The 25711-nt window shown below is 41.7% G+C and overlaps 1 protein-coding gene across 3 annotated transcripts in view; it reads right to left on the reverse strand.

The window, feature by feature from the left end:
* The window catches only part of arhgef25a (Rho guanine nucleotide exchange factor (GEF) 25a), a 141697-nt gene that overhangs the window by 52537 nt on the left and 63449 nt on the right, over positions 1-25711 (reverse strand). For all 3 annotated transcript variants that reach the window (XM_062053098.1, XM_062053097.1, XM_062053099.1), the window contains one exon: positions 2959-3260. In XM_062053098.1, coding sequence (XP_061909082.1) covers positions 2959-3260 — 302 coding nt within the window. The remainder of the gene's footprint in view (positions 1-2958; positions 3261-25711) is intronic.

The following is a 25711-nucleotide window of genomic DNA, read 5'->3' on the forward strand; positions in this document are numbered from 1 at the left end:
TTCTGTGGTTTATCCGTTATACAGTGCTCAATACCGGGGTAGAGCGGAATGTACGTTAGGTCAGGAAAAAACACAGAGGCTATATCATCCCTACAAGCCTGTTTCGCAGATTTCCCTGCTCGTCAGGAGATTTTATTATATTGCAATATTTTATTGTTTTATTTTAAAAATTCCCTGTATAACGGATAAACCACAGAAACGTATATATATATATATGTCTACACATATACTTATATACATATATATATATATATATATATATGTACACATATACTTATATATATATATATATATATATATATATATATATATATATATATATATATATATATATATATATATATATATATATACAGAGGCTATATCATCCCTACAAGCCTGTTTCGAAGGTTTCCCTGCTCGTCAGGGGATTTTAAAATAAAACTATAAAAGATTGCAATATAATAAAATATGGGCTTGTAGGGATGATATAGCCTCTGTGTTTTTTCCTGACCTAACATATATAAGTAAATACATATATATAAATACTTAATATACTATCATAGAATAATATACTCATATAATATGATATATTAATATATAATATAAATAATGTATATATACACATACACACACACACACACACACAGAGTTATTGCTCAACAACTGTGAATGCCCTGCCATAAACCATCAAACGGAAATAAATGCACCAAGAAATGAGTTGTGGCAATGCTTAAAATGATCAAAATACGGTAAATATTGTACGTGTTACATATTGTTATTAACGTGTCTGTTACTACATTATATATATACTTGCAGTGTGTATACAAAACGTTGATGGAGGGTTTTGAAGTTGTTTTAGAGGGCTTTGAAGGCTACAACGGTGACTCCAAATTGTCACACATCTTCCAAGCGTTTTTTTATCATCTTTAAAATCTCCCCCCCCAAACAATTCTCGTCTCTCATAATTGTGAACAATTGGCAAAAATCCAAAAAAAGTGCAGTTCCCCATTAAAGTACATGAAATTATCATCTGAAAAGTGCAAATATTTTCATGTGGTGATGAGCCACAGCTGGAGAAAAGTTAACTTTCTTTGTGAGGAAGATGCAGAAGGTATAATTAACTTGTTTTGCTTTAGGCTCAGTAGAGGAGAAGACAGAAGTCGATGTTGAGATTATTTCGCCAGTCTGATCATTAGTAGTGGAAGCAGAAAATATAACTGCGGTAGTCTGCTGACCAGCAATAGCATTTATCTTTTTCTTTTGTGGCATTTTTGCGTTCTCTTTCCCTGCTTCCTATCTCGTCAGAAGCAGAATGTATGCGCAGACACCGTCAAAACAAAACTGCGACCACCATTCAGAGTAATTCTCATCACCGCCAATGGTCTGAGTTTACTTATTTCATTACAGCACGTCCACGTAACGTTTAAACACATTTGATAATAATGAGCACAACGTCAAGCAGTGGAAACGTGGCTTTATTTACTATCAAGTTTGTATCTTTAGTTGTCGAAATTAAATTTGCGGTGACTAGCTAATTGGTAGCAGCTAAGCTAGCATGTCGTGAGAGCTGCGATGCTGTGTACACGTGATCACGTCTGCACAGAGCAGATGCGCAGAGGCATGGTAAAGCGCGAGCATGGTCTGCTGACAACAATGCTTCTTTTGCCCAAATCTTACTCAATTTTATCTACTTTTTATGGACTTATTTTAGGCGCAAAATGAGATTGAAAGGGTTGAAATCCGTATTCGCTATTCTAGTCACGTGATCTATTTTTAGTCGCGTATGCGAGTAAATTTGTCGCACTGTACAGCCCTGCCAATGTCGTCAGCGGTATAGATATTTTATTAGGACTCATTATCAATGCCGGCAAAACATTATGGGATCCATTAAAGACTGCATGTTCCATTATTTACATCAAAGCCAGCATGCAAAGGCCTTGTGGGCAAATACCAAAACTGTAGCTTGCTTACAAGGTGGTCGCCTTCAATAAACATTGGACCAATGTAGACAATGCCTTGTGTGTTAGCTCAGTGTTTTTCAACCCTTTTTGAGCCAAGGCACATTTTTTTCATTGATAAAATGCAGAGGCACACCACCAGCAGAAAACATACAAAAATTAAACTCAGTAGCCGATATTGACAATAAAAAATTGTTCTCGCAAGTGTTGGATATGAATTCAAACCATAACCAACCAGGCATCACTATAGCGCTTGTCTCAAAGTAGGTGTACTGTCACGACCTGTCACATCACGCCGTGACTTATTCGGAGTTTTTTGGTGTCTTCATGTGTGTAGTGTTTTAGTTCTTGTCTTGCGCTTCTATTTTGCCTTTTCCTGTTTTGTTGGTATTTTCCTGTAGCAGTTTCATGTCTTCCTTGAGCGCTATTCCCCGCACCTGCTTTGTTTTAGCAATCAAGGCTATTTAAGTTGTCGCTCTCCTTCTTTGCGGGGACATTGTTGATTGTCATGTCATGTTTGGATGTACTTTTTGGACGCTGTCTGCTCCTCACGCAGTAAGTATTTGCTGTCGTCCAGCATTCTGTTTTTGTTTACTTTGCAACCAGTTCAGTTTTAGTTTTGTTTTGCATAGCCATCCCTAAGCTTCAATGCCTTTTCTTAGCGGCACTCGCTTTTTGTTTATTTTTGGTTTAAGCATTAGATACCTTTTTACCTGCACACTGTCGTCTGCATATTGTGATCACGACAAACCATGTTCCCGACATCTACAAAGCAATTAGCTACTTGCTGCCACCTACTGATATGGAAGAGGATAACATGGTTACTCTGCCGAGCTCTAGACAGCACCGACAGTCAACAACGGCACATTTGCAGATTATTATTACTGCTTTGCAAAAAATATTTTTAACCCAAATAGGTGAAGTTACATATTCTCCCACGGCACACCAACTGTATCGCACAGTGGTTGAAAAACACTGTGTTAGCTGATGTGTCCACCCTAAAATGTTCACTGCTCACCAGTTCTGTGTGTGTGACAGGCAGGATGGTGAGCGGCCCATCAAGTTTCGGGGGGCTGCCCAGATCCTGGCTGTGGGATGAAAGGGGTGTAGGTTTTCCCTCAAATTTGCGGATTTGACGTTCCCCTTTAGCTGTGGCCCCAGCACTGAGCTTGCGAACTGGGTTTGTGAGCCATTTTTTCAGGGTGCTGACAGAACGCTTGGAGCCAGGGGAGCTGGGGGCCGAGCTGCCTGAAGCCTGTGGGGGCAGGGACGCCACAGAGGTAGAGATGCTGCCCTCACTGCCTGCTGCCGAATACGAGTCTGTAGGAGGAGCAAAAAGAGCAATGGGCTATTGGTATCACACTGGGTCTCTAAGGCTACCTTGCTCCGCATGTTCACGTTGCAAGAATCATTGAATCAATTAATCTATGAGAAAAAAACAAGCCCGGCATTTTGTGAACGCCAAGTGGATCATAAGTGAGGGCAGTGGTGCAGGTCGGCAGGAGGTGGCCGAAGGACTGGAAGCAAAAGAGAAATAAAAACAAAGAGTGGATATATAAAAATAGCCTGCCCCCTAAGACGCAGCTGTGCTACTGTGAGCTGAGCTGTGAAGCACACTCTGTTTACAGGAAGCCGAGCATTTTCAGCTTTTAGCATTTAATCATATGATTGACACACGTGTAGACGCAAGGTAGAACATTGAGATTAGCTCAGTATATGACATATATATATTAATGTACTCCAGAGACGTTGTGATGTCACCAGTAGAAAGGAAGTGACCCACGGGTTGGCGGGGAAGTGGACTCCCACTTTGATTCCACTATAGAAAATAGATACGTGGTTTGGACTGTTTGTTTTTTTGGCCTTTTCCCCCATTTCCGTCCTGTCTCATCCTCCCAAGCCCTGTGGCCCTTTTTCCGTCTTCCTCAAGCTCAAAAGTATAACTTGCTTCTCAGCGTGAGTTGAATGTCTGGAGTGTTTTATCGGTTCAGTTATGCGTCACGTACATCTTTTTAACCCTGGCCTGACCTTTGACTCTTGATCCCGACTTAACAGTGTTCTTACTGTATTTCTAAACCAAAACCAAACATTTTATTTGCATATTTATCACCTCTTCAATATTGTGAACGGAGCTTAACAAAATTCTAGGAGCAGTCAGTAAGGTACGGAGCCCCTAAAGGGACATGGGAATTTATTTTTTTTTAGACATGTATCTCGTGGCCACGAGAAAGTATCTCGTGGCCACGAGAAACTTTTTATAAAAAAATAAATAATAATAATAATTATTATTTTTATTTTTTTAATAAAAAGTTTCTCGTGGCCACGAGAAAGCATTGGATGCGTGCTGATGGTTTGGTGTGTGTTAAAATGGCAGTTTAGGAGTTAATATGGCTGTATTTCCAATTAGGACTTTCCCCCATGTGTGTTGTGGCAAAATGTGAATGCTTGATTAGTAGGTGTGAGACAAACACTTTATCTTCCTGGTTATTGTAACGCTACGTGTTTGACATTATTTAAGACTTTATCATGCCCGGGAAAGGACAGTTTTCCTCTTCTGTGGCTGTGGGGGGTGGGCGTGGCTTGCGGACCTGCAGCGAAGCGGAGTGTGTCAGTTAGTCCGATGTTGATGTGATCAAACTTCTTTCTTGCTTGGAAGATACACACACAATTGTAGCTGTTATTTCTTCCTGCAAATAATAAATATGTACAACGTGTTTGGATGTATTCATTTATGTAAAATTGTCATTAAATGTAATATTGCCTGACAAAAAGTGATTCGACGTACGTAATATTTTGATATTTACACATCGCATATTTACACACGCGCATCTGACTAGAATACCCCACTGGTGGGGAATAGAGACATGGCAGGTGGGGCGCGAGGAACGGGAGGAAATTTCACTTTGATTTTTTTAATTTTTTTATTATTATATTCTTTGATTTTTTTTTTTACTATGCTTTCATTTTCTATACACACTGGAAATCACTTTGTGATTCTGTCTGTGAAATCCGCTATATAGATAAATGTAAATTACTTATTTTTCCTGTAGGCTTTACATTTCTAGGTAGGAGCGAAAGTTTACTGACATAGCAACAGTAACTAATGGGGGCGGGGCTAAGCGGAAGTTTGTGAATGGCGAGTCACTGTGCGAGGATTTGCTGTTTTGCAAATACATAAAAAATAGAGCCACTGCTGATGAGCTGTTCAAGATAATGGACAGTTTCCTCAAAGAACACGACCTTAAATGGGAAAACTGTGTGGGCTTTTGCTCTGATGGCGCGCATGGCAAAGTCAAGAAACGGGCTGCAGGCTCTAATAAAGAGGGTTGCGCCAAATGCGCATTGGACACAATGTGTCATTCACCGGGAAACACTCGCGTCAAGGCAGCTCAGCCCCGAATTCAATGAGGTTTTAACAGTGGCAGTGTCAAGCCTGCAACCCCGATTTGAAAAGCTGTGCAGTGCAAAACAGGCTCATTGCAGCCACTAATGCTGGAGTACTGTAAAACTCATGTTCACTTGCCCTGTCCTCCTTTTTTTGGCAAAGATTGCAAAGTGGCACTTTTATTTTAATTTATTATTGAACTTGATGCAAGTTATTTGATTTATAATTGAACTTGATGCAAGTTATAACACTTTTATTTGATTTATTATTGAACTTGATGCAAGTTATAACACTTTTTTTGATTTATTATTGAACTTGATGCAAGTTATAACACTTTTGTTTTATTTATTATTGAACTTGATGCAAGTTATAACACTTTTGTTTTATTTATTATTGATTAAAAAAAAACTTGATGCAAGTTATTTGATTTATTATTGAACCTGATGCAAGTTATAACACTTTTATTTGATTTATTATTGAACTTGATGCAAGTTATAACACTTTTTTTGATTTATTATTGAACTTGATGCAAGTTATAACACTTTTTTGATTTATTATTGAACTTGATGCAAGTTATAACACTTTTGTTTTATTTATTATTGAATTGATGCAAGTTATTTTATTTGATATTGAACTTGATGCAAGTTATACCACAGCTGCACAGTTATTTTATTTATTATTGAACTTGATTTTATTTTATGTTATTGAGTTTGAATGTATAAAACTTGATGTTACTTGATGTTCGATCAATTTGAAAATGTTAAGCTTGGCATTAGCGTTCTGTTGGGGCGATGGGGGCAGGTGGGGCTTGAAAACTCCCCCTTGTCCAAAGTGGGGGATGACAAAAAAAAGTTTGAGAACCACTGCTTTAGGGGCTCCGTAGTAAGGTACTGTGAAGGTACTTTTGTAATTGTTGCTGTTTTGAGTAACAGCAATGTGTAATGTCTTGTGATTTATGTATTCTTGACCTGTTGAAAATGTTTACTGTACTAACCTGCCTTAGGACAACGGATGAAAATTAGCTATTGTGCTAACTCCGGCGTATTCACATTGTTGCTCTATGTTGATGAATATGCATTGTCCTAATTTAAATAAATAAATAAATGTAAAGGGATCTTTAAAGGCAAATAATCCATAAGTATTTATAATTTTTCAAGGTCAAACAGCATTTCCCCATTTAATAGCTTCAGGAGTGTATAATACTACAGCTGTGGGTTTGCATAAAGAAAAATTTAAAAAAATAAAAATAAAAATTCAATTTAACACATCACACTTAGTAGCCATACATAAAGTTAGATAGTATATATTTTGCAGCTGCTAACAAAAAGCCTGCAAGGTTATTCCACAACAAGAATATACTGGTAAGTTCTAGGGTTATTGGTTGCGTTTTCGATCATTTTACTCTTATTCTATTGTTGTATTTTTGTATTGGTATTTTCCTGCTATTTGTTTTTCTGATCTGTCATTTCCTGATTGCGAGAATGGCGGGTACCAGGAAGCATATCTGTTTCAGGTCTGTAATTAGGCCTATTTATGCTAGCTGTATGCACGTAGTCAGTGCAGGTTCGTCCAAGTACATGGCAAGGACTACTGGATCTCTTCTCTACCTCTGAAGCCCTCGTCATTCCTTCTTTTTTCCAACCAGCCCAGAAAGGTATCGTGCATTTCCATAAGCTCAGTAATGTTCTAGTTTTTTTTGCCTCCTGTTTCCGTTCTTGCTGCTTATAGTCTCTTCTTGTATTTTTCTTTTTTGCCTTGTTTATGGACAGATTCTACTAACCACTGAGCTACACCTTTGGTTACCATGTTTCCCTAGGCTTTTGCTACACCTTTTGTTTGGACTCATACCTTGTGAAGTACATTTTGTGGATAACCCTGAGTTTATTGAAATCATTAAAGACTTTTGTTTATGCAAACAACTCTGCCTTGCATCTTGGATTCCGCTGCACTGCTCACCGTAACAGATAGACTCCTCTAAAACCCCAGCATGTGTCGCCACAGGTACCACCAACTGCACTTCTCAGTAAAGACCAGATCAGAGCCAGGCAGAATGGTGATTGAACAAGAGGACACAGAGCATTAAGGCTTCTCTGACCTTGAAATGTTCTATATGTGGTGTATCACGATGTAAACGTGTATACATGTTCAAGATTGATAAATAAGACACAAACCAAGAATATATAATTGAGTAAAAAAATAATTTCAAAAGAGTATTGTTTTGGGGGCCGCGACTCCAGAAAGCTAAGGACCAAGGCGGCCTGACTTCTCCCTTCACTTATTTTGTATATTCCGGAGAACAACGTATTCTACAGTAAATATTTGATTTTGGTCTATTTGGTCAGAGTTACAGGCACGCTCTGCTGTTTTTAAGGACCCTCAAGGAGTGCCTTAAGAAACGCCTAAGTTATGTAAACCAAACTTTTGGCTCAGTGTTTTACGTTTGCTAGCAAGGTTAAATATCAATGGAAGGATCTGCCAATGTGTTTACGGTAGTGTTGCAACGATACCAATATTTTGGTACCGGTACCGGTACTAAAATTATTTTGATACTTTTCAGCACTTTTCTAAATAAAGGGGACCACAAAAAAATTGCATTATTGGCTTTATTTTAACAACAAATCTTAGGGTACATTAAACATATGTTTCTTATTGCAGTTAAGTCCTTAAATAAAATTGTGAACATACAAGACAACTTATCTTTTAGTAGTAAGTAAACAAACAAAGGCTCCTAATTAGTCTGCTGACATATGCAGTAACATATTGTATCCTTTATTATTCCATTATTTTGTCAAATTTTTTAAGGACAAGTGGTAGAAAATTAATTATTAATCAACTTGTTCATTTACTGTTAATATTTGCTTACTTTCTCTTTTAACTCTTTCTGTCTACACTTCAGTTAAAAAGTAATAATCACTTATTCTTCTGTTGTTTGATACTTTACATTAGTTATGGATGATACCACAAATTTTACATTTTGATGCCGGTGAGCTGCGGTGTGTAGTGAAGCATGTTTAGCTATTCCTCGTCCTGCAGGGATGATACTTGTAAGAAACTTACTTTATTTGTCACCATGGAGACAGGGATTAGTGGTTTTGAAGTAGCTAAAACACTGCCGACGGCGGATGGACTTTAGCCGCTAGCTAGCTAGCCATGTCTCAAAGCATCACTTCCTGAGGATGTTTCAGTGTTATAGCTTAACCTTTATCGTTATTTTTTAAGCCAAAATGCGTCCGTTCTTCCTTTTCTGTCCACAGACTGTGTCTGCTTGTAAGTACTCCGTGATTGTGCACAGCTGAACATGCTCGTCTGCTCGTAAAACCAGCAATGTTAAAGTTAAAGTTAAAGTACCAATGATGGTCACACACACACTAGGTGTGGTGAAATTATTCTGTGCATTTGACCCATCACCCTTGATCACCCCCTGGGAGGTGAGGGGAGCAGTGGGCAGCAGCAAAGGCCGCGCCCGGGAATGTCACGACGTGACTTCGACGCGGGCGCGGGCGCGGGGGTGCTGGACCGGTACGTTTCAGAGACGGTATAGTACCGAAAATGATTCATTAGTATCGCGGTACTATACTAATACCGGTATACCGTACAACCCTAGTTTACAGTGGTCCAAGTTCCTCTATACATCAGGAGCACTCTAATGTTTTTAGGAATTTTCTGCAATGTAGGAGATGATGCTTAATTTACAAAAGCGACTGAAAGTTGTTACATTTGTGGTTGTGTGACATAAAAAGCCTCAAGTAATGCCCGCATCATCAAACTGGAGGGAGGTTTGTGTTTCCCAGTGGTCCCATGCATGGGCTTAGCCTGGCCGAGTTGAAATGGTTGCAGTGCAGTCACAGCCACAGCCAGTAACACCATTTCCTAACCACCTCCAGACAGCAGCAGAGGACAGCAGCAGAGGTGAGAAGCGGAATAGAGACTGACATATATTCAACAAGCTATTGACACAAAGTATCACAAACACGTGAAAAGTCTTCATCAGAATGAAACAACAGCTCAGACTGATTTACAGATTTATGATGCGCTGGGCGCACATAATCGACAAGATTCATCCCGTAGACACCTGTCACCATAGCAACTCTGCTGATTCCCTGCTCACCCAGGAGAGCTTCATCTCAGTATGGTTATAAAACATTATACAAGGTACCAGCATTACATCTGTGGCATCGTTTAGCCTCGGAAACAGAGAAACAAAGAGAAATGACAAGCTCCCCTACTGTGGAACATGGTCCCCCGACAACTCTGATAGATGAGAGCATTTTACATGAAACACCCACACTGTGGAACTTGGGAGAAAAGAGGATTCCCATTCTCCCTCCGCCCTGTTGCATGCTGATACTGCCTAGTGGCATTCATTTTCATAATGGGGCTTCGAAGCAAATATTACCTACAGTGATTTAGTTAATGCAGCTTAACTATTATTTATGTGCTTGTGACATGCATGAGTTTGAGCAGCAGGCCGGCATCAAGCTGGTCTAATTTTTGCATTATTTTATATACATTTATTTTGATTGAAATTACTCCTGTTGCCCACTCACTCACACGATAACACCCTCGAAGCAAGTTTCTGGTCAAGAGATGAACATTTGACCAGCAACTGGCACTGGTGCAATTAAGGAACAACGTTTCGTTACCCAGTTCTTTGTCATGACGCGGAGTCGATCCCAGGTTTCCACTGCAGCTGGAGCTGCAGGCACCTCTGCTAACCCCTCTGCTGGCAGGACGCTCAAACACACCCACACAGCAACAAGTCTGCAAGCAATCACTGATCAGCACACCTGGACTTGACGAGGGGGAGCGGCATAAAGACCAGCGGACCCAAGGAACCTTTGCCAGAATGTCGCTAACCTTCCAGTAAGCATCACGTCTGGCATTCCTTTTCCCAGTGATTTCCTCGTCCTTGTTTTGCTCTATTTCTCCGTGTTTCCCCCTGGTTCATGCCCTTTTGTATTTCCACAGTGACTCTCCTGACCTCCGTGATCGTGCCTTGTCACTCGACACCCATCCGGATTCCTAACTGCCCACCTCGATCCACGACCTCCCTGCTCGGACCCAGACCACGCTGCCCTGCTCTTGTCCACGACCACTTGCCTGTCCATGAACTGCCTCTTCGCCTTTGCCCCCTTGGATACGACGAAAGATACAACCAACATTTACAGACAACAACCCTTGGTAACATTTACATTATAATTTTACACATAGTCAACACTCACTCACTTTGAGTAGCATACACACGCCACGTATTCATCTAAGGTTTTTCCAATAAACCTTGTAAACCGCAGTCCTGCCCTGGTTGTCGCCTCCTTCCCTTCTCTGAGATACAACAGTACGTTCTGGCCAACAACATGTCGGAACCAGGCGACAGCAGCAAGTCCTAGGCCCAGATAGCCATATCTTCCGACCTAGCTATCCTTAGCTCCGTCGTTAGCGAACACCAGGTTCGGTTTACTGCCCTTGAGGATCATCTTGAGAGAGCTTTTACCAGACTGTATTCCAAGCTGGACAACATGTGCCCCGGGGCCAGTTCTGGACCGGTGGTACCTACACGTGCTTCTCCAGTTCTTGGACCCGAACACAGCATTTTGGAACGAGAGCCCAGGATTGCCAGCCCTAAACCCTTTGAAGGGGACTTTGAACTTTGTAGAGGGTTCTTGGTACAATGTGACCTCATTTTTCGGCACCAGCCCTCCCGTTATTCCTCAGACGGCGCCAAGATTGCATTTATTTTTTCCTTACTTTCCGGCCCGGCTCTCAAATGGGCTACAGCTGCAGTTGACAGGACCATTGGGCTCAACTCCGACTATTCTGCGTTCCGTGCAGAATTTCGGGCTGTCTTTGATCACCCCAAGGATGGGGGGGACGCGGCCGGACGTCTGCACTCCATCTCGCAGGGTTCACGTTCCGTGGCAGCCTACACCTTAGAGTTCCGGACTTTGGCGGCAGACAGCGGTTGGGATGACCGGGCACTCCAAAGCGCATTCCGTCGCGGCCTTTCCGATGAAATTAAGGACGGTCTACTGAGGGACAGACCCACGTCCTGCAAAGACCTCATTGAACTGGCCCTCCAATTTGACATTCGACTTTGTGAATGAGCAGCAGAGCGAGGTCAGAGAGGTGCCTCTAGGAACCAGACTTGGCCTACCTTCAAGACAGAGGTGGACCCATACCGGCCTACAACTACTACAATGGCACCCCGGAGCCCATGCAGTTGGGTAGGACACGGTTACCCATTGAGGAAAGGGAGAGGAGGTACAGGCAGCGTCTCTGCCTCTACTGCGGTCTAGCAGGACACGTCCGATATAATTGTCCAGCGAGACCAAAAGATCAGGCTCACCAGCAGAGGGGATCCTGGTGAGCCATACTTTATTTCCCCGTAAAGAGGAAAACCCTGACATTCTGCTACCCGCTACTTTGGCCTGGGACAAGAGGAGCATTCAAGTGAAGGCATTTGTGGACTCGGGAGCTGACGAGAGTTTGTTGGACTACACGTTCGCCCGGGAGATGGGCGTTCCCCTGATATCCTTGGACAAGACACTGCCTGCACAGGCTCTAGATGGACGACCATTGGGCCCCATCAAGTACCGCACGGAGCCCCTTTCCATGACCATTTCTGGAAATCACAGAGAAACCATTAGTTTATGGGTGCTAGAAGCTCCGGTAGCCCCACTGGTACTTGGAAGATCTTGGCTTTGTCACCACAACCCCCATATATCTTGGTCTTCTGGCAGAATTCTAGCTTGGAGTACACCCTGCATGGCCAACTGTCTTGGGTCAGCATCTCATCCGGTCTACCACTCCACTACCACGACTCCCCATGCCGATCTATCTCTGGTTCCAGCTTGCTACCATGACTTAGCCGAGGTCTTCAGCAAGGTACGTGCCCTGGGATTACCCCCTCATAGACCTTATGATTGTGCCATCGAGTTACTCCCTAACGCTACCTTGCCGTCTAGTCGCCTATACAACTTGTCTCTTCCAGAGAAGGAAGCTATGAGGAACTACATCACCGAGGGCCTTGCCTCGGGCATCATAACACCATCCAAGTCTCCACTGGCGGCGGGATTCTTTTTCGTGGCCAAGAAGGACGGATCCCTTCGTCCCTGCATTGACTACCGTCACCTTAACAACATCACCATTAAGAATAAGTACCCTCTTCCTCTACTCAACTCATCTTTTGAACCTTTGGCACCTGCTACCATATTTACCAAACTGGATCTCCGTAACGCCTATCACTTGGTCCGGATCAAAGAGGGAGACGAGTGGAAGACTGCTTTCAACACTCATATGGGGCATTATGAGTACCGAGTGATGCCTTTTGGACTCACCAACGCACCTGCCGTTTTCCAAACTCTTGTCAATGACATTCTTCGGGACATGCTGGACCAATTCGTGGTAGTATACCTAGATGATATTCTCATTTTCTCCCGTAACCTCTCTGATCACCAAAGACATGTTCGACTTGTCCTGCAACGGCTTTTGGAAAACTGTCTATTTGTTAAGGCAGAAAAGTGCTGTTTCCACTCCTCTTCGGTGGAGTTCCTCGGTTTCGTGGTCGAAAGGGGTCACATAAGGCCAGACCCGAAGAAGGTGGAGGCCGTGGTGAAGTGGCCGCAACCTACTACTAGGACGGAACTTCTGAGGTTCCTCGGCTTCGCTGGCTTCTACCGTCGCTTCATTCAAGACTTCAGTAGAGTTGCGGCACCACTACATTCGCTTACGTCTACTAACGTTCCTTTTGTGTGGACTCTTTTGGCGAGGAAGGCCTTCGAGGAGTTAAAGGAGCGTTTTGTTTCTGCCCCCATTCAAGTCCATCCTGACTTAGAAACTGCTTTTTTGGTGGAGGTTGACGCCTCAGACTCTGGGATTGGGGCTATTCTCTCTCAACGGTCCAAAAGTGACAATTTGGTTCACCCTGTTGCTTTTTTCTCCAGGCGCCTGACCCCGGCCGAACAGAATTATGATGCTGGGAATAGAGAATTACTCGCAGTCCATGAGGCCCTGGTGGAATGGAGACACTGGTTGGAAGGAGCTAGACACCAGTTTCAGATCCTAACCGACCACAGTAACCTTCTACACATCCGTGCTGCCAAGAGGATCAACAACCGCCAGGCAAGGTGGCAGCAGTTTTTCTCTCGCTTCAATTACGTGCTTTCTTTCAGACCTGGGTCCAAGAACACTAAGGCTGACGCACTGTCCCGGTTATATCTGAAAGAACCTACCGGTCCGGCAGTGGCAGAACCCATCCTTCCTTCCACTCGTATCATTGGGATGGTAATTTGGAAAGTGGAGGACCTAGTTAAGGCTGCACTGCGTTCCAATCCAGGACCGGGAGGTGGACCTCCCAACAAACTGTTCGTCCATCGGGAGTTACGACCCAGGGTCCTGGATTGGGGGCACTCTAGCCTGTTCTCATGCCATCCTGGCTTTCAACGAACCCTATCACTGCTGCGAAGACGTTTTTGGTGGCCATCAATGGCCAAGGACACTCGTGAGTTCATCGCTGCTTGTTTAACTTGTGCCCGTAGTAAGATGTCACACAGGCCTCCTGCTGGTCTTCTTCACCCTCTCTCCATTCCTGCCCGTCCTTGGTCACACATCGCCCTGGATTTTGTCACAGGATTTCCAGCCTCCAGAGGTAACACCACTGTCCTTACTATTGTAGACCGTTTCTCCAAAGCAGCCCATTTTGTTCCACTGCGAAAGTTACCTTCTGCCTCAGAGACTTCAGACCTCCTCACACTTCACGTCGTCAAACAACATGGTATTCCGATGGATATCGTTTCTGACCGAGGCCCTCAGTTTACATCGCATGTATGGAGAGCCTTCTGCAAGGGTATCGGGGCCTCGGTCAGCCTCACATTGGGATACCATCCCCAGAGCAACAGGCAGGCTGAAAGAACTAATCAAAGCTTGGAGACCATGCTCCGATGTGTCGCCAGTCATCAACCCATGTCCTGGAGCAAGTTTTTGCCATGGGTGGAGTTTTCTTATAACTCCTTGAAGAGCTCCGCTACCGGTATGTCCCCATTTGAGTGCTCATTAGGTTATCAACCCCCTTTATTTCCCCAACAGGAACTGGAAATCGCTGTTCCCTCTACTAGAGCTCATATTAGACGGTGTCAGAGGGTGTGGAGAGCCGCTCGTGCAGCTTTGGAAAGAGCATCTGAGAAAATGTGTCGCAACGCCAACCGTCATCATATTCCAGCCCCGTCCTATAAACCAGGACAACAAGTGATGCTTCTCACTAAGGACCTCAGTCTCCAGGTACCATCTAGAAAATTGGCTCCCCGTTATGTTGGTCCGTTCTCCATCATTTCTATCATAAACCCTGTATCTGTTAAATTGGCTCTCCCACCCTCGGTCAAGCGGCATCCTGTTGTCCATGTTTCCCAGATTAAACCGGTAGCGGAGAGCGCTCTGTCCCCTCCTGTCCCTGCCCCCCCACCCTCTAGGTTTTTGCCTAATGGAGATCAGGTTTGGACGGTCAAGGAGATCCTCAGGGTCCGTCGACAAGGTAGGGGGCTTGTTTATCTGGTCGACTGGGAGGGATATGGATCTGAAGACAGATCATGGGTGCCAGCCTCCTACCTTGCCGATCCCTCACTTCTAGGGGACTTCTACCGTGCCAATCCTGATGCTCCTCGGCGCTCGTCGGGGGCCTCGCATAAGGGGGGGGGTACTGTCATGACGCGGAGTCGATCCCAGGTTTCCACTGCAGCTGGAGCTGCAGGCACCTCTGCTAACCCCTCTGCTGGCAGGACGCTCAAACACACCTCTGCTCACACTGAGCACAACATGCCCACACAGCAACAAGTCTGCAAGCAATCACTGATCAGCACACCTGGACTTGACGAGGGGGAGCGGCATAAAGACCAGCGGACCCAAGGAACCTTTGCCAGAACGTCGCTAACCTTCCAGTAAGCATCACGTCTGGCATTCCTTTTCCCAGTGATTTCCTCGTCCTTGTTTTGCTCTATTTCTCCGTGTTTCCCCCTGGTTCATGCCCTTTTGTATTTCCACAGTGACTCTCCTGACCTCCGTGATCGTGCCTTGTCACTCGACACCCATCCGGATTCCTAACTGCCCACCTCGATCCACGACCTCCCTGCTCGGACCCAGACCACGCTGCCCTGCTCTTGTCCACGACCACTTGCCTGTCCATGAACTGCCTCTTCGCCTTTGCCCCCTTGGATACGACGAAAGATACAACCAACATTTACAGACAACAACCCTTGGTAACATTTACATTATAATTTTACACATAGTCAACACTCACTCACTTTGAGTAGCATACACACGCCACGTATTCATCTAAGGTTTTTCCAATAAACCTTGTAAACCGCAGTCCTGCCCTGGTTTTCGCCTCCTTCCCTTCTCTGAGATACAACATTCTGCTTTCTAAAAAAACTACTGCTTCCAATAGTCACATGACTTAAATTAGGATAATGGCTTTCTGCCGATATCCAATATTCCGATATTGTCCAACTCTTAATTACCGATACCGATATTAACCGATACCAATATATACAGTCGTGGAATTAACACATTATTATGCCTAATTTGGACAACCAGGTATGGTGAAGATAAGGTCCTTTTTAAAAAAATTTACAAAATAAAATAAGATAAATAAATTAAAAACATTTTCTTGAATAAAAAAGAAAGTAAAACAAAATAAAAACAGTTATATAGAAACTAGTAATTAATGAAAATTAGTCAAATTAACTGTTAAAGGTTATTACTATTAGTGGACCAGCAGCACGCACAATCATGTGTGCTTACGGACTGTATCCCTTGCAGACCAGTGTTTCCCACACATTCATTTATTTGTGGCGGCCCGCCACGAAAGAATTACGTCCGCCACAAATTTTATTTTTAAAAATTTTTTTTTTCTTTTTTTTTTTTTGTCCTGTCCAGCTTCTCAGGCAAATCATATAGTTGATGTAGATGCCCATATAGGCTGTTCAGATTTACTTTACAAAAGAGAAGTGTAGGATACTTCTCTTGTTGCCTTATTTGTATTTGACCACTACTGTTTTCTGTTTATTTGTTACTGACTGGGGCAGGACACCTCTGCCTCTGTTTCACTTTATGTTGCTGGTAAATAATATGGTTGTAGTAGTAGGCTAAAGTTAAATTATTTAGTACGCACTAATTAAAGGGGCAGAGCTTTAAAATACATTTTAGCTTTTATATTTTCTAAGATATATTTTTTGTAAGAACCACAATTAATAAATATATTTCAGTGAATAACTTATTGTTCAAATCTGTATATAAATATGTACATAAAGTGTTGTAATTATATTGTAAAATGGATGGATGGATGGATGGATGGATGGATGGATGGATGGATGGACGTTTAAAACAAAACTGTTATTATTAGTTAGTAAGTATACATTTTTTGAGCCTTTTTAGAGAAAATCATATCATTGTAGTAAATTACGCAAATTACTCGATGATGTCATGGTGACCACGCCCATAGCCACGCCCATAGCCACGCCCCCACCGCCACAGGTATCTTGGCAGTTTATGGGAAACACTGCAGACTGACCATGTTCAAAATAACCTAATACCATAAAACCATAAACCGATATATATGCATATTCCAAAGACAGGTTTGATTAAGAATCAGAAGAACAAACAGTTGATGCGCAGACAAAAGTATATTGCCAAATACTGTAGTGTTAAAGTGTTTTTGTAGATCCGAGTGAGCTAAGATCGTTCTGACAAAGCTTTTATAATGAAACATGGCAGAAACCCAAGATCCTTACTCTGCTGATTAAAATCATTGGTTGACTGTCTCGGGCAGGACTTGCCCAGACATGCAGAGAGAGAAAATATCTGATTGAATATTCCTCAGAGGGTCACAGACATTTGACTGAATCAATGCTGTTGTGGTTTTGAGACAGAAAACTGGAGGGCAAGCAAATATTAAATCACACAAGCAAACAGCTTTGAGTGACTGGAGAGATGGATGGGCGGTGACCATTCTCCCTGCAGAAGTTTGATCCAACTTCCCTTTATTATCGATCACTTTAAGAGCTGCTGAGTTGACGAATCAGGCTAAAAGCGTGCACGGTAATGGAGTAAACTTGTTCACAGTAGATCCACTTTGGAGGTCTCTGCCGTTTAGCCCATTTGGGACTCCACCTTTGCACAACAGCAACACATAAGAAGCAGAGGCATGGCAAGTACGCAGGTGGCTTTGAATTCACCACAGATGTAAACATCTCCAGCTGAGGCACAGCCAATCAATGACAACACCTCCAGATTACAACCGTGGGTGTCCAGCAGTATGATGGGCTCACTAACAACACCACCTTCTATCTCATCTACCTTACTCTTCTGACTTTATTTTTTTTATATCACTATCGGTATATTGCATTTCACCCACTCAGAGGAAATGGACACTCAGCTAGTAGGATGTGCAGACTGAAAACGAGACAACAAGGCACTTAGTACCGGAGTCATATGGACTGGAAAACCCTGAACTGTATTCTGATGGACTCTTACAGATTACATGCTGTCATTCTCAGGGAACATACCATTTAGACCGAGGGTGTCAAACTACGGCCCATGGGCCAAGTGCGGCCCACCGGCGTCTTAAATCTGGCCCGCAAGACATCACAAGTTTAATAAGAAGTCTGGCCGAAGGTGTGTCTTTAGTCTACTTTTATTCACCTGAGAGTTCAGTCACTGCAATTTTACTGCCATTTTGCAGTCAATGTAAGTATTTATTGTCAATGACTACAAGTTTTATTTTGAAGTGTAATGAATTTATATGAACCAATCCAAACAACATTTTGCACTCATGAAGCAAATAAATTAAAACCAACAGAAAGTTAACACATGTTGCATATAAAACACCTCCTGCTCATTAACTCTGTGGACATTATAAAACATGAGAAAGCACCATACATAACTTAAAATTACACCTATTAAAAGCCACCCCAATGCGTGATAGGTAATATGCAAAACACTCTCTCCATACTTGACTATGTTTGCCGCATTTAGCTGCTTGATATTTCTGACTGATTGCAACGTGTTAAGGTCGTCTTGGATATAAAAAAGGTCGGAGTCTGACCTTCACATACTCTTAATATTCAATGTTTTATGAATTATACTTCGTATTGTAGTGTCGTCACAGTCTGATGTGGGAAGTGTTACAGTTGAAGCAGATAAAATAGTGTTGCTGTTTAGTCTGTTAAAGCTTGCTGAAACCAATGGAAACTGAAGTGTTTCTGATCATTTACTGATAATATTGTAAATCCTGCATTCCTAATTTATTTTACAAATGATTGTTGTTACGTCGCAATCGCTGTATGGCGAAAAAAAAGCATTGTAATGTGTGTATTACGGTTGTACGGTATACCGGTACTAGTATAGTATCGCTGTACTAATGAATCAAAAATGGTACTAAACTCTGTTTGAAAAGTACCGGTTCCCCATATTTTTTATTAACGGCCATGACGGCACGTCGTCACGTCATGACATTGCTGCTTTACGAGCAGACAAGCATGTTCGGCAGCGCACAATCACAGAGTGCTTACAAGCAGTGCTTACAAGCAGACAAGGTGTGTAGACAGAAAAGGGAGAACGGACGCATTTTGGCCTAAAAACTAAAGATAAAGGTGAAACTATAACACTGAAACGCCCTCACAACGAGGTGCTTTAAGACATGGCTAGCTAGCTAGCAAGCTAAAATCCATCTGCAGTCAGCAGTGTTTTAGCTACTTCTAAATCACTAATCCTCGCCTCCATGGCGACAAATGAAGTACGTTTCTTACAAGTATCATCCCTGCAGGACGAGGAATAGCTAAAGATGCTTCATTACACACCGTAGCTCACCGGCGTCACTGCTAATGATGCCGTTCCTGAATGCCATGGGGGACATCCCCTGTAATGATATCAAGTACAAGAGCGTATCTAGTCGCTACTTTTTTTTATCGTCACAAAATCTTTTTTCATTTAAAAAAATTCTTATTATGTTTATAAACTCAGGAAATATGTCCCTTGACACATGAGGACTTTGAATATGACCAATGTATGATCCTGTAACTACTTGGTAAATTTGTGGGATCATCCAAAACTAATGTAAAGCATCCAAACAAAAGAAGAATATGTGTTTATTACATTTTAACAGAAGTGTAGCTAGAACATGTTGAAACGGGAAAATAACCAGATATTAGTAAATGAACAAGTGTATTAATAATACATTTTTACAGCTTGTCCCTCATAATTTTGACAAAATAATAGAAAGAGAAATGACACAATATGTTACTGCATACGTCAGCAGACAAATTAGGAGCTGTCACACCAAATTTATTCCCCCTACAAAAACCTCCCCCCCCCCCCCCCCCCCATTTACTTCCGGGGCTGCGTCCAATAAAATCACAAAGTTGCCGGGGTTCCTTAACCAGCATGCGACTGTGCAGTTTCGCGCCTGTACAAAAAAAAAAAACAATAATCGATTTCTTCAGATTCCAGCAGCTGTCAAAGACGAAGTATCCTTCCAGCGACGGGCAGTCAAAGCCGAAGTGCTATCGATCGCTGTCAATGACGTAAGAGGAAACATGACCACGGAAGTAAATGGGGGGGGGAGGTTTTTGTAGGAGGAAGAAATTTGGCGTGACAGAGCCTTTGTTTGCTAACTTACTACTAAAAGACAAGTTGTCTAGTATGTTCACTATTTTATTTAAGGCCAAAATTGTTCTTCGCTTGCATTAAGAAACATATGTTTAATGTACCGTGAGATTTTTTGTTAAAATGAAGCCGATAATGCTATTTTTTGTGGTCCCCTTTATTTAGAAAAGTATCAAAAAGTATCAAAATACATTTTGGTACCGGTAACAAAATATTGTTATCTGGACAACCCTAGTGTGTATGTGTGTCTATAGGTCTGTGTTTAAGCATGCATGCGTGAGTGTGTGTGTGTGTGTGTGTGTGTGTGTGTGTGTGTGTGTGTGTGTGTGTGTGTGTGTGTGTGTGTGTGTGTGTGTGTGTGTGTGTGTGTATAACAGGGAAATTAGGGATTTACCGCTGTTTGTACTGTATTCTTACATGTTTGGTAAAATTCCCTCTTCAATTTGGTGGGATAAGGCAATTAGTTCCCAATCAATTTATTTCTCGTTTTACTAAGACATTATGGACACTTCCAGCTTTGTGGGAACAGTTTGGGAAAGGAGAACAAAGGTCAGTTTGCACATACATTTCGCCGTCGCTCTCCACAACTACACACAACACTTCCTCCTTATCACCAATCACGGTCACGGCCAGCGAGGAGCATTCCCAAACCCCGGAATACTGAACATCAGTATTACAACACAAGAAAGTTGTATTTGTACTTGCATATATTTATTCTGTTCAACTTGGGTGTCACAAAATTCCATAAAAACCAAATGTTTATATTTTCCATTTATTGAGTGCTGGTTAAGGAAAATGATACCCATCTCTACTCACCATGGAGTTTTATATCATCCACCCACTTACTGTGTCTTTTGCATTCTGCATTTTTCACTTTGCACTGCAGTATTGGCTGGGTCCTACTCCTGGGATGTCAACACATAACTCTCTCCTCAGATGCAGAGCACCACTGTGCCACAAATCTGCTGAATGCTGCACATGCAGACAAAAAAACCTTGCCATATAAATCACTTTTTTGTCATGATTTCCACTTTAAGATTTAGGCAAGGTTTATCTGAGTCCCCTCATTAATCTTCTTAAATAAGCATATACAGTGTATGTATTTAAATGAAAGCTGCAAAGAGGTCAAGGTTAGGAATCAGAAAGTAGAAAAGGAATTATTCATGATTTAGGTATGTATTAAGTAAAGTGAGGCCGTTGAGGATTACACAGTAAAAAGAAGATTAATTAAGGAGTACAATTTGTTTATAGATATCCTCAAGTACACCCTATCTTTTTATGTAATAAAAAAGCTGCTTTCCTTGCATGTATGACTGAGAGTATTTGTGTGTAGTAAGCAACACAGAACAGTGAGACAGACAAACCAACAGAGATTTCCTGTCCTCCTACTGACCCACTTTTCGAGTAGACACACTGCTGACGCGGTTAAATAACACAGGAAGAAGCCAATCAGTGTAAAGCAACAAAAGAAACTTCCACAAGAGAAAAACTTACGATGCCAGAATTTCTTCTGTTTCTGAAGCAATTTAGATGTTATTAATACATAACTCCAAACAAAAGTCAACACAGGTCGACATGTGCCCAAGGTGGCATATTTACATCACAGCTGTCGTCTACTGTTGCACTAATGCCTTGACTCAAACAATCTTTGGTGTGGCGAGATGATGTGTAACTTTATTTTAATAATGAATCTGGCAGCCTTCAGTACCCTGAAAGCAACAAATATTTGTCATTTTTCTTCAAACAAGAAGCTTGTGACTGTTTCAAGTAATTAATGCATGCAATCGTTAATTATTAGTATGTGGTACTTACATTATAGGCATTTACAGGGATGCCTTTCTAACTTCATCAACTTAATTACCGTATACAAACTCAAATTGAAGAGTGTTTCTTTTTCTCAGAGAAAGGTCTGAAAATGACGAGTCATGTTACATTTGGGGTTTGGAGATTTAGACATATACAAACCAACAGGTGGCACCAAAAAAAAATCCTTACCTAGCAAGTCAGAGCTTTTCTTCCTATCATTCACACTCAAACACTTGCAGAGATTAGGCCATGACACTGACCTTCTGGAAAAAAGTGGCTTAGAGGTTGTCAGAATTTTTTTCAAACAACAGAAGAGGGAAAGGTTGTGTTATTTTTAAGATATTGGTGATCAAGGGGTGTCAAACTTGTTTTCATTGAGGGCCACATCGCATTTAGGGCTGCTCTCATAGTGCTGTGAATACAAATGTTTACCACATTTTTGGACTATAAACCGCTACTTTTTTACAGCGCTTTGCTGCCTTTTAAAACAGTGTGATTATTTATGGATTTTTCTTCGCTAACGGCCATAACGTTTTGTATTCAACAAAACGTTTTCATATTACACCGACAGAGACACTGAAAAGGTGTGTTGTTGTTTGTGCAATGGCACCATATTTTGTTACGAGTTCGCTCACTGCAGGTGCTGCAGGTTGAAAATGTATTTAATGTTTTGTTTCTTGAAACGGAAATAATTGTACATAGCGTTTCTGCTTGAACAAATTCTTCATTGATCACTCCAAGCAATGTTTGTAAGTTTTTCAGTATAACTAAAACAATTCATACTTACTAAACCATCCAATGTGTGATGTCTGTAGAAGTGTTCTTTAATGCATATTTGTACATGCTATAGTAATGTAATCAAACTAGCGTTATTAGCATTAGCGAATATGCTAAGACAATCACAAGTCCATCCATCCATCCATCCATTTTCTACCGCTTATTCCTGTCTTTGTTAATATTACTAACTTACAATGGCATTGTTTTTGTATTGTTTCAGTTTTGTAAAAAATCACTTAAACCTCCCTGTGGATTGGAGAGCTAGCTTCCGCAGCTAGTGGGTCCATGACAATGACTTTTGTTTTGTTTGATCAACCGTTTTAGTGCCGTGTTACAGGCACTGTTTGTAAACAATTACGGTACGTATATATAAACATTTACAAAATTGTTGGTACCGCTATATAACTGCGGCTTATATCCTGGTGCGGCTAATATATGTAAAAAATATTTTTCTTCTAAAATTTAGGTCTCTGCGGCTTACATACTGTAAAATATGGTATTTTGTTATTTCATTTATGTTTAAAACATTATTAATTATGACTTTTTTGTCTTTGATTTTGGCCAAAAATGGGTCTTGAAAAAGAGGGGTCGTCTTATATTCAGGTCAGTACAGTAATATGGAAAATGACTTAAGTGCTTCCGACACATACTGGTTCCAGTCATACTGGTTAGCATTTTTAAATAGCCCATGCCTTGCTTTCTGACATTTGTTGAATCTAATACAGAAAATGTAATTTTTTCTGGCCTAATTGAAACAATGTTTACTCTTGTGCTGCTGATCAGGTCAACAGCAGTTGTTTGAGTTGTTGTAATATTAATGTCACAGCTGTGGATGGCTGTACATTGTATGTAGTGTATGTGAAAGGGGTGCTCCGGTGTGAAGAAGATGGCATTATAGTGTATACTGTGAAGCTACGGGAGCCATTGGCAGCACACACACTGTTGATCATTATAATGATTATCTGGGCACACACCAAAGGAGAGCGAGAGAATGACTCACACACACACTGGCAAACAAGGCCGCCATTAAGCCTGCCCGGGGTGACTGAGAACACAGAGTAAATTAAAAGCGATTGCGATTCCATATGGCAGCTGTGGCAGGCAGGAGGAGGGCGAGGAGAGCTGGGAGACAGAGCTGTGCCTGCTTGGCAGTGGGGATGTGGGGCCTCGCCTCTTGACCCTGATCCACTATTGTGCTGGCTGGTGATACCAACCCTGCTTTTACATCCGGATTGTGTGCAATTTATGAAACTGATGAGCTACATAAAACACATGTTTTGTACATGTACTTAATAAATGTTTACAGTAAAATAATATAAAAGATACATTCTCAAACTTAACAAGGTTGATAAGTACGGAGCCCCTAAAGCAGGGGTGTCAAGGTTGATAAGTACGGAGCCCCTAAAGCAGGGGTGTCAAACTCAAAAACAGAGTGGGCCAAAATTTAAAACTGAACAAAGCCGCGGGCCATTGTTGAACAAATTGACCCAAACAAGTTTTGCATTGAATATTGAACAAGCAAGGCTTATATAACTTTATAGTGACATGCAAAATCGAGTTTCAAATAATAATATTAATATTAAAAAATATCAATGGCATGTCAAATACAATTTAAATAAAAATTGAATGCCTCTTTTCTATTTGCAGCCTTTTGAGGTAAATATCAACATTAACTTTTTCCACAGGCTAATACATTTGAAAATACAATAACAATGAATAAACCAACCATTCAGGACTTTAAACAGCTCAGTTTGCAACACACTGATCTAATCTGATGTTCCCAAGCCAGATACCTGGCATCTTTCCTTGGATGCTAGTTCATTAATGTAAGGGCTCAGGCTTTGAGCTGAGGTAACCTTCATTATCGAACGAAGGTGTTCATCAGTCATTATATCTCGTAGTCCACCCGGACCACAGTCTTGGGGGCGTGCCTTAAAGGCACTGCCTTTAACATCCTCTACGACCTGTTGTCACGTCCGCTTTTCATCCATTCTAACAACGTGCACTCCACACCAGTCAATAACATCAACAAAGTTCACCTTTGTGCATCCACACACAACATAAAAAGATTGGTGGTCAAAATGAGACAAAGAATGAGTGGCATACAATATGTCTTCCTCTGTCATCGTTGAATAAGTTATACATGTAAACAAACTACGTGAGTTCAAGGACCGGCAAAATTCGTAGAATAAAACAGCGCTTGCCAAATACCTCATCAGAGAATCATGTTTAATACAAACAGTGGGATTTCTAACAATTAGAGAGGTTTGTGTCATGTTGTCCTCCTACAGAAACCCTATTAAAAAATATATATATTTTTCTTTTTCTATTTTTATACATTTTTGAAAAAGCTCCACAGAGCCACGAGGGCAGCGCTAAAGAGCCGCATGTGGCTCTAGAGCCGCAGGTTGCCGACCCCCGCTTTAGAGGCTCCATGGATAAGTGATGGACATCATTACAACATGGAGAGAGAGGATAACTGCTTGTAAAGTGAGTCACTGTGCATGACTTTACATGCAATTTCATCCAGCTCACATGTTTGATGACAATAAAGTGTTCTATTCTATTTGATCTGATTATTTTTCAGGTTAAAAACACACAATTGTATACTCAAACAAAAAGTTTTAAAAATCCAATACAAACACAAATGAATAATGTTGTCACTTGTTTTTTTGTTGTGTGAATGAACCTAAAAATGTAGGTCTCTTCCCAACTCCATCCATCCATCCATCCATTTTCTACCGCTTGTCCCTCTCGGGGTTGCGGGGGGGTGCTGGAGTGTACCACTGCTGCACTTTGGCGGTAGGCGGGGTACACCCCGGACAAGTCGCCACCTCATCACAGGGCCAACACAGATAGACAGACAACATTCACACTCACATTCACACACTAGGGCCAATTCAGTGTTGCCAATCAACTTATCCCCAGGTGCATGTCTTTGGAGGTGGGAGGGAGCCGGAGTACCCATAGGGAACCCACACAGTCACGGGTGGAACATGCAAACTCCACACAGAAAGAGCCCAACCAAAATATTTGGCAAAAAATTACTATTAGAAATGAAGGACATTGACAAGTCACATAGAGTCCATGGACACCTGATAACCTTTGTATTAGTAATTTATAGGGATGCAACAGTTAATCGACTAAATCGAAA

This window comes from Entelurus aequoreus, linkage group LG07, assembly GCF_033978785.1.
Source record: "Entelurus aequoreus isolate RoL-2023_Sb linkage group LG07, RoL_Eaeq_v1.1, whole genome shotgun sequence".
NCBI classification, from domain to species: domain Eukaryota; kingdom Metazoa; phylum Chordata; class Actinopteri; order Syngnathiformes; family Syngnathidae; genus Entelurus; species Entelurus aequoreus.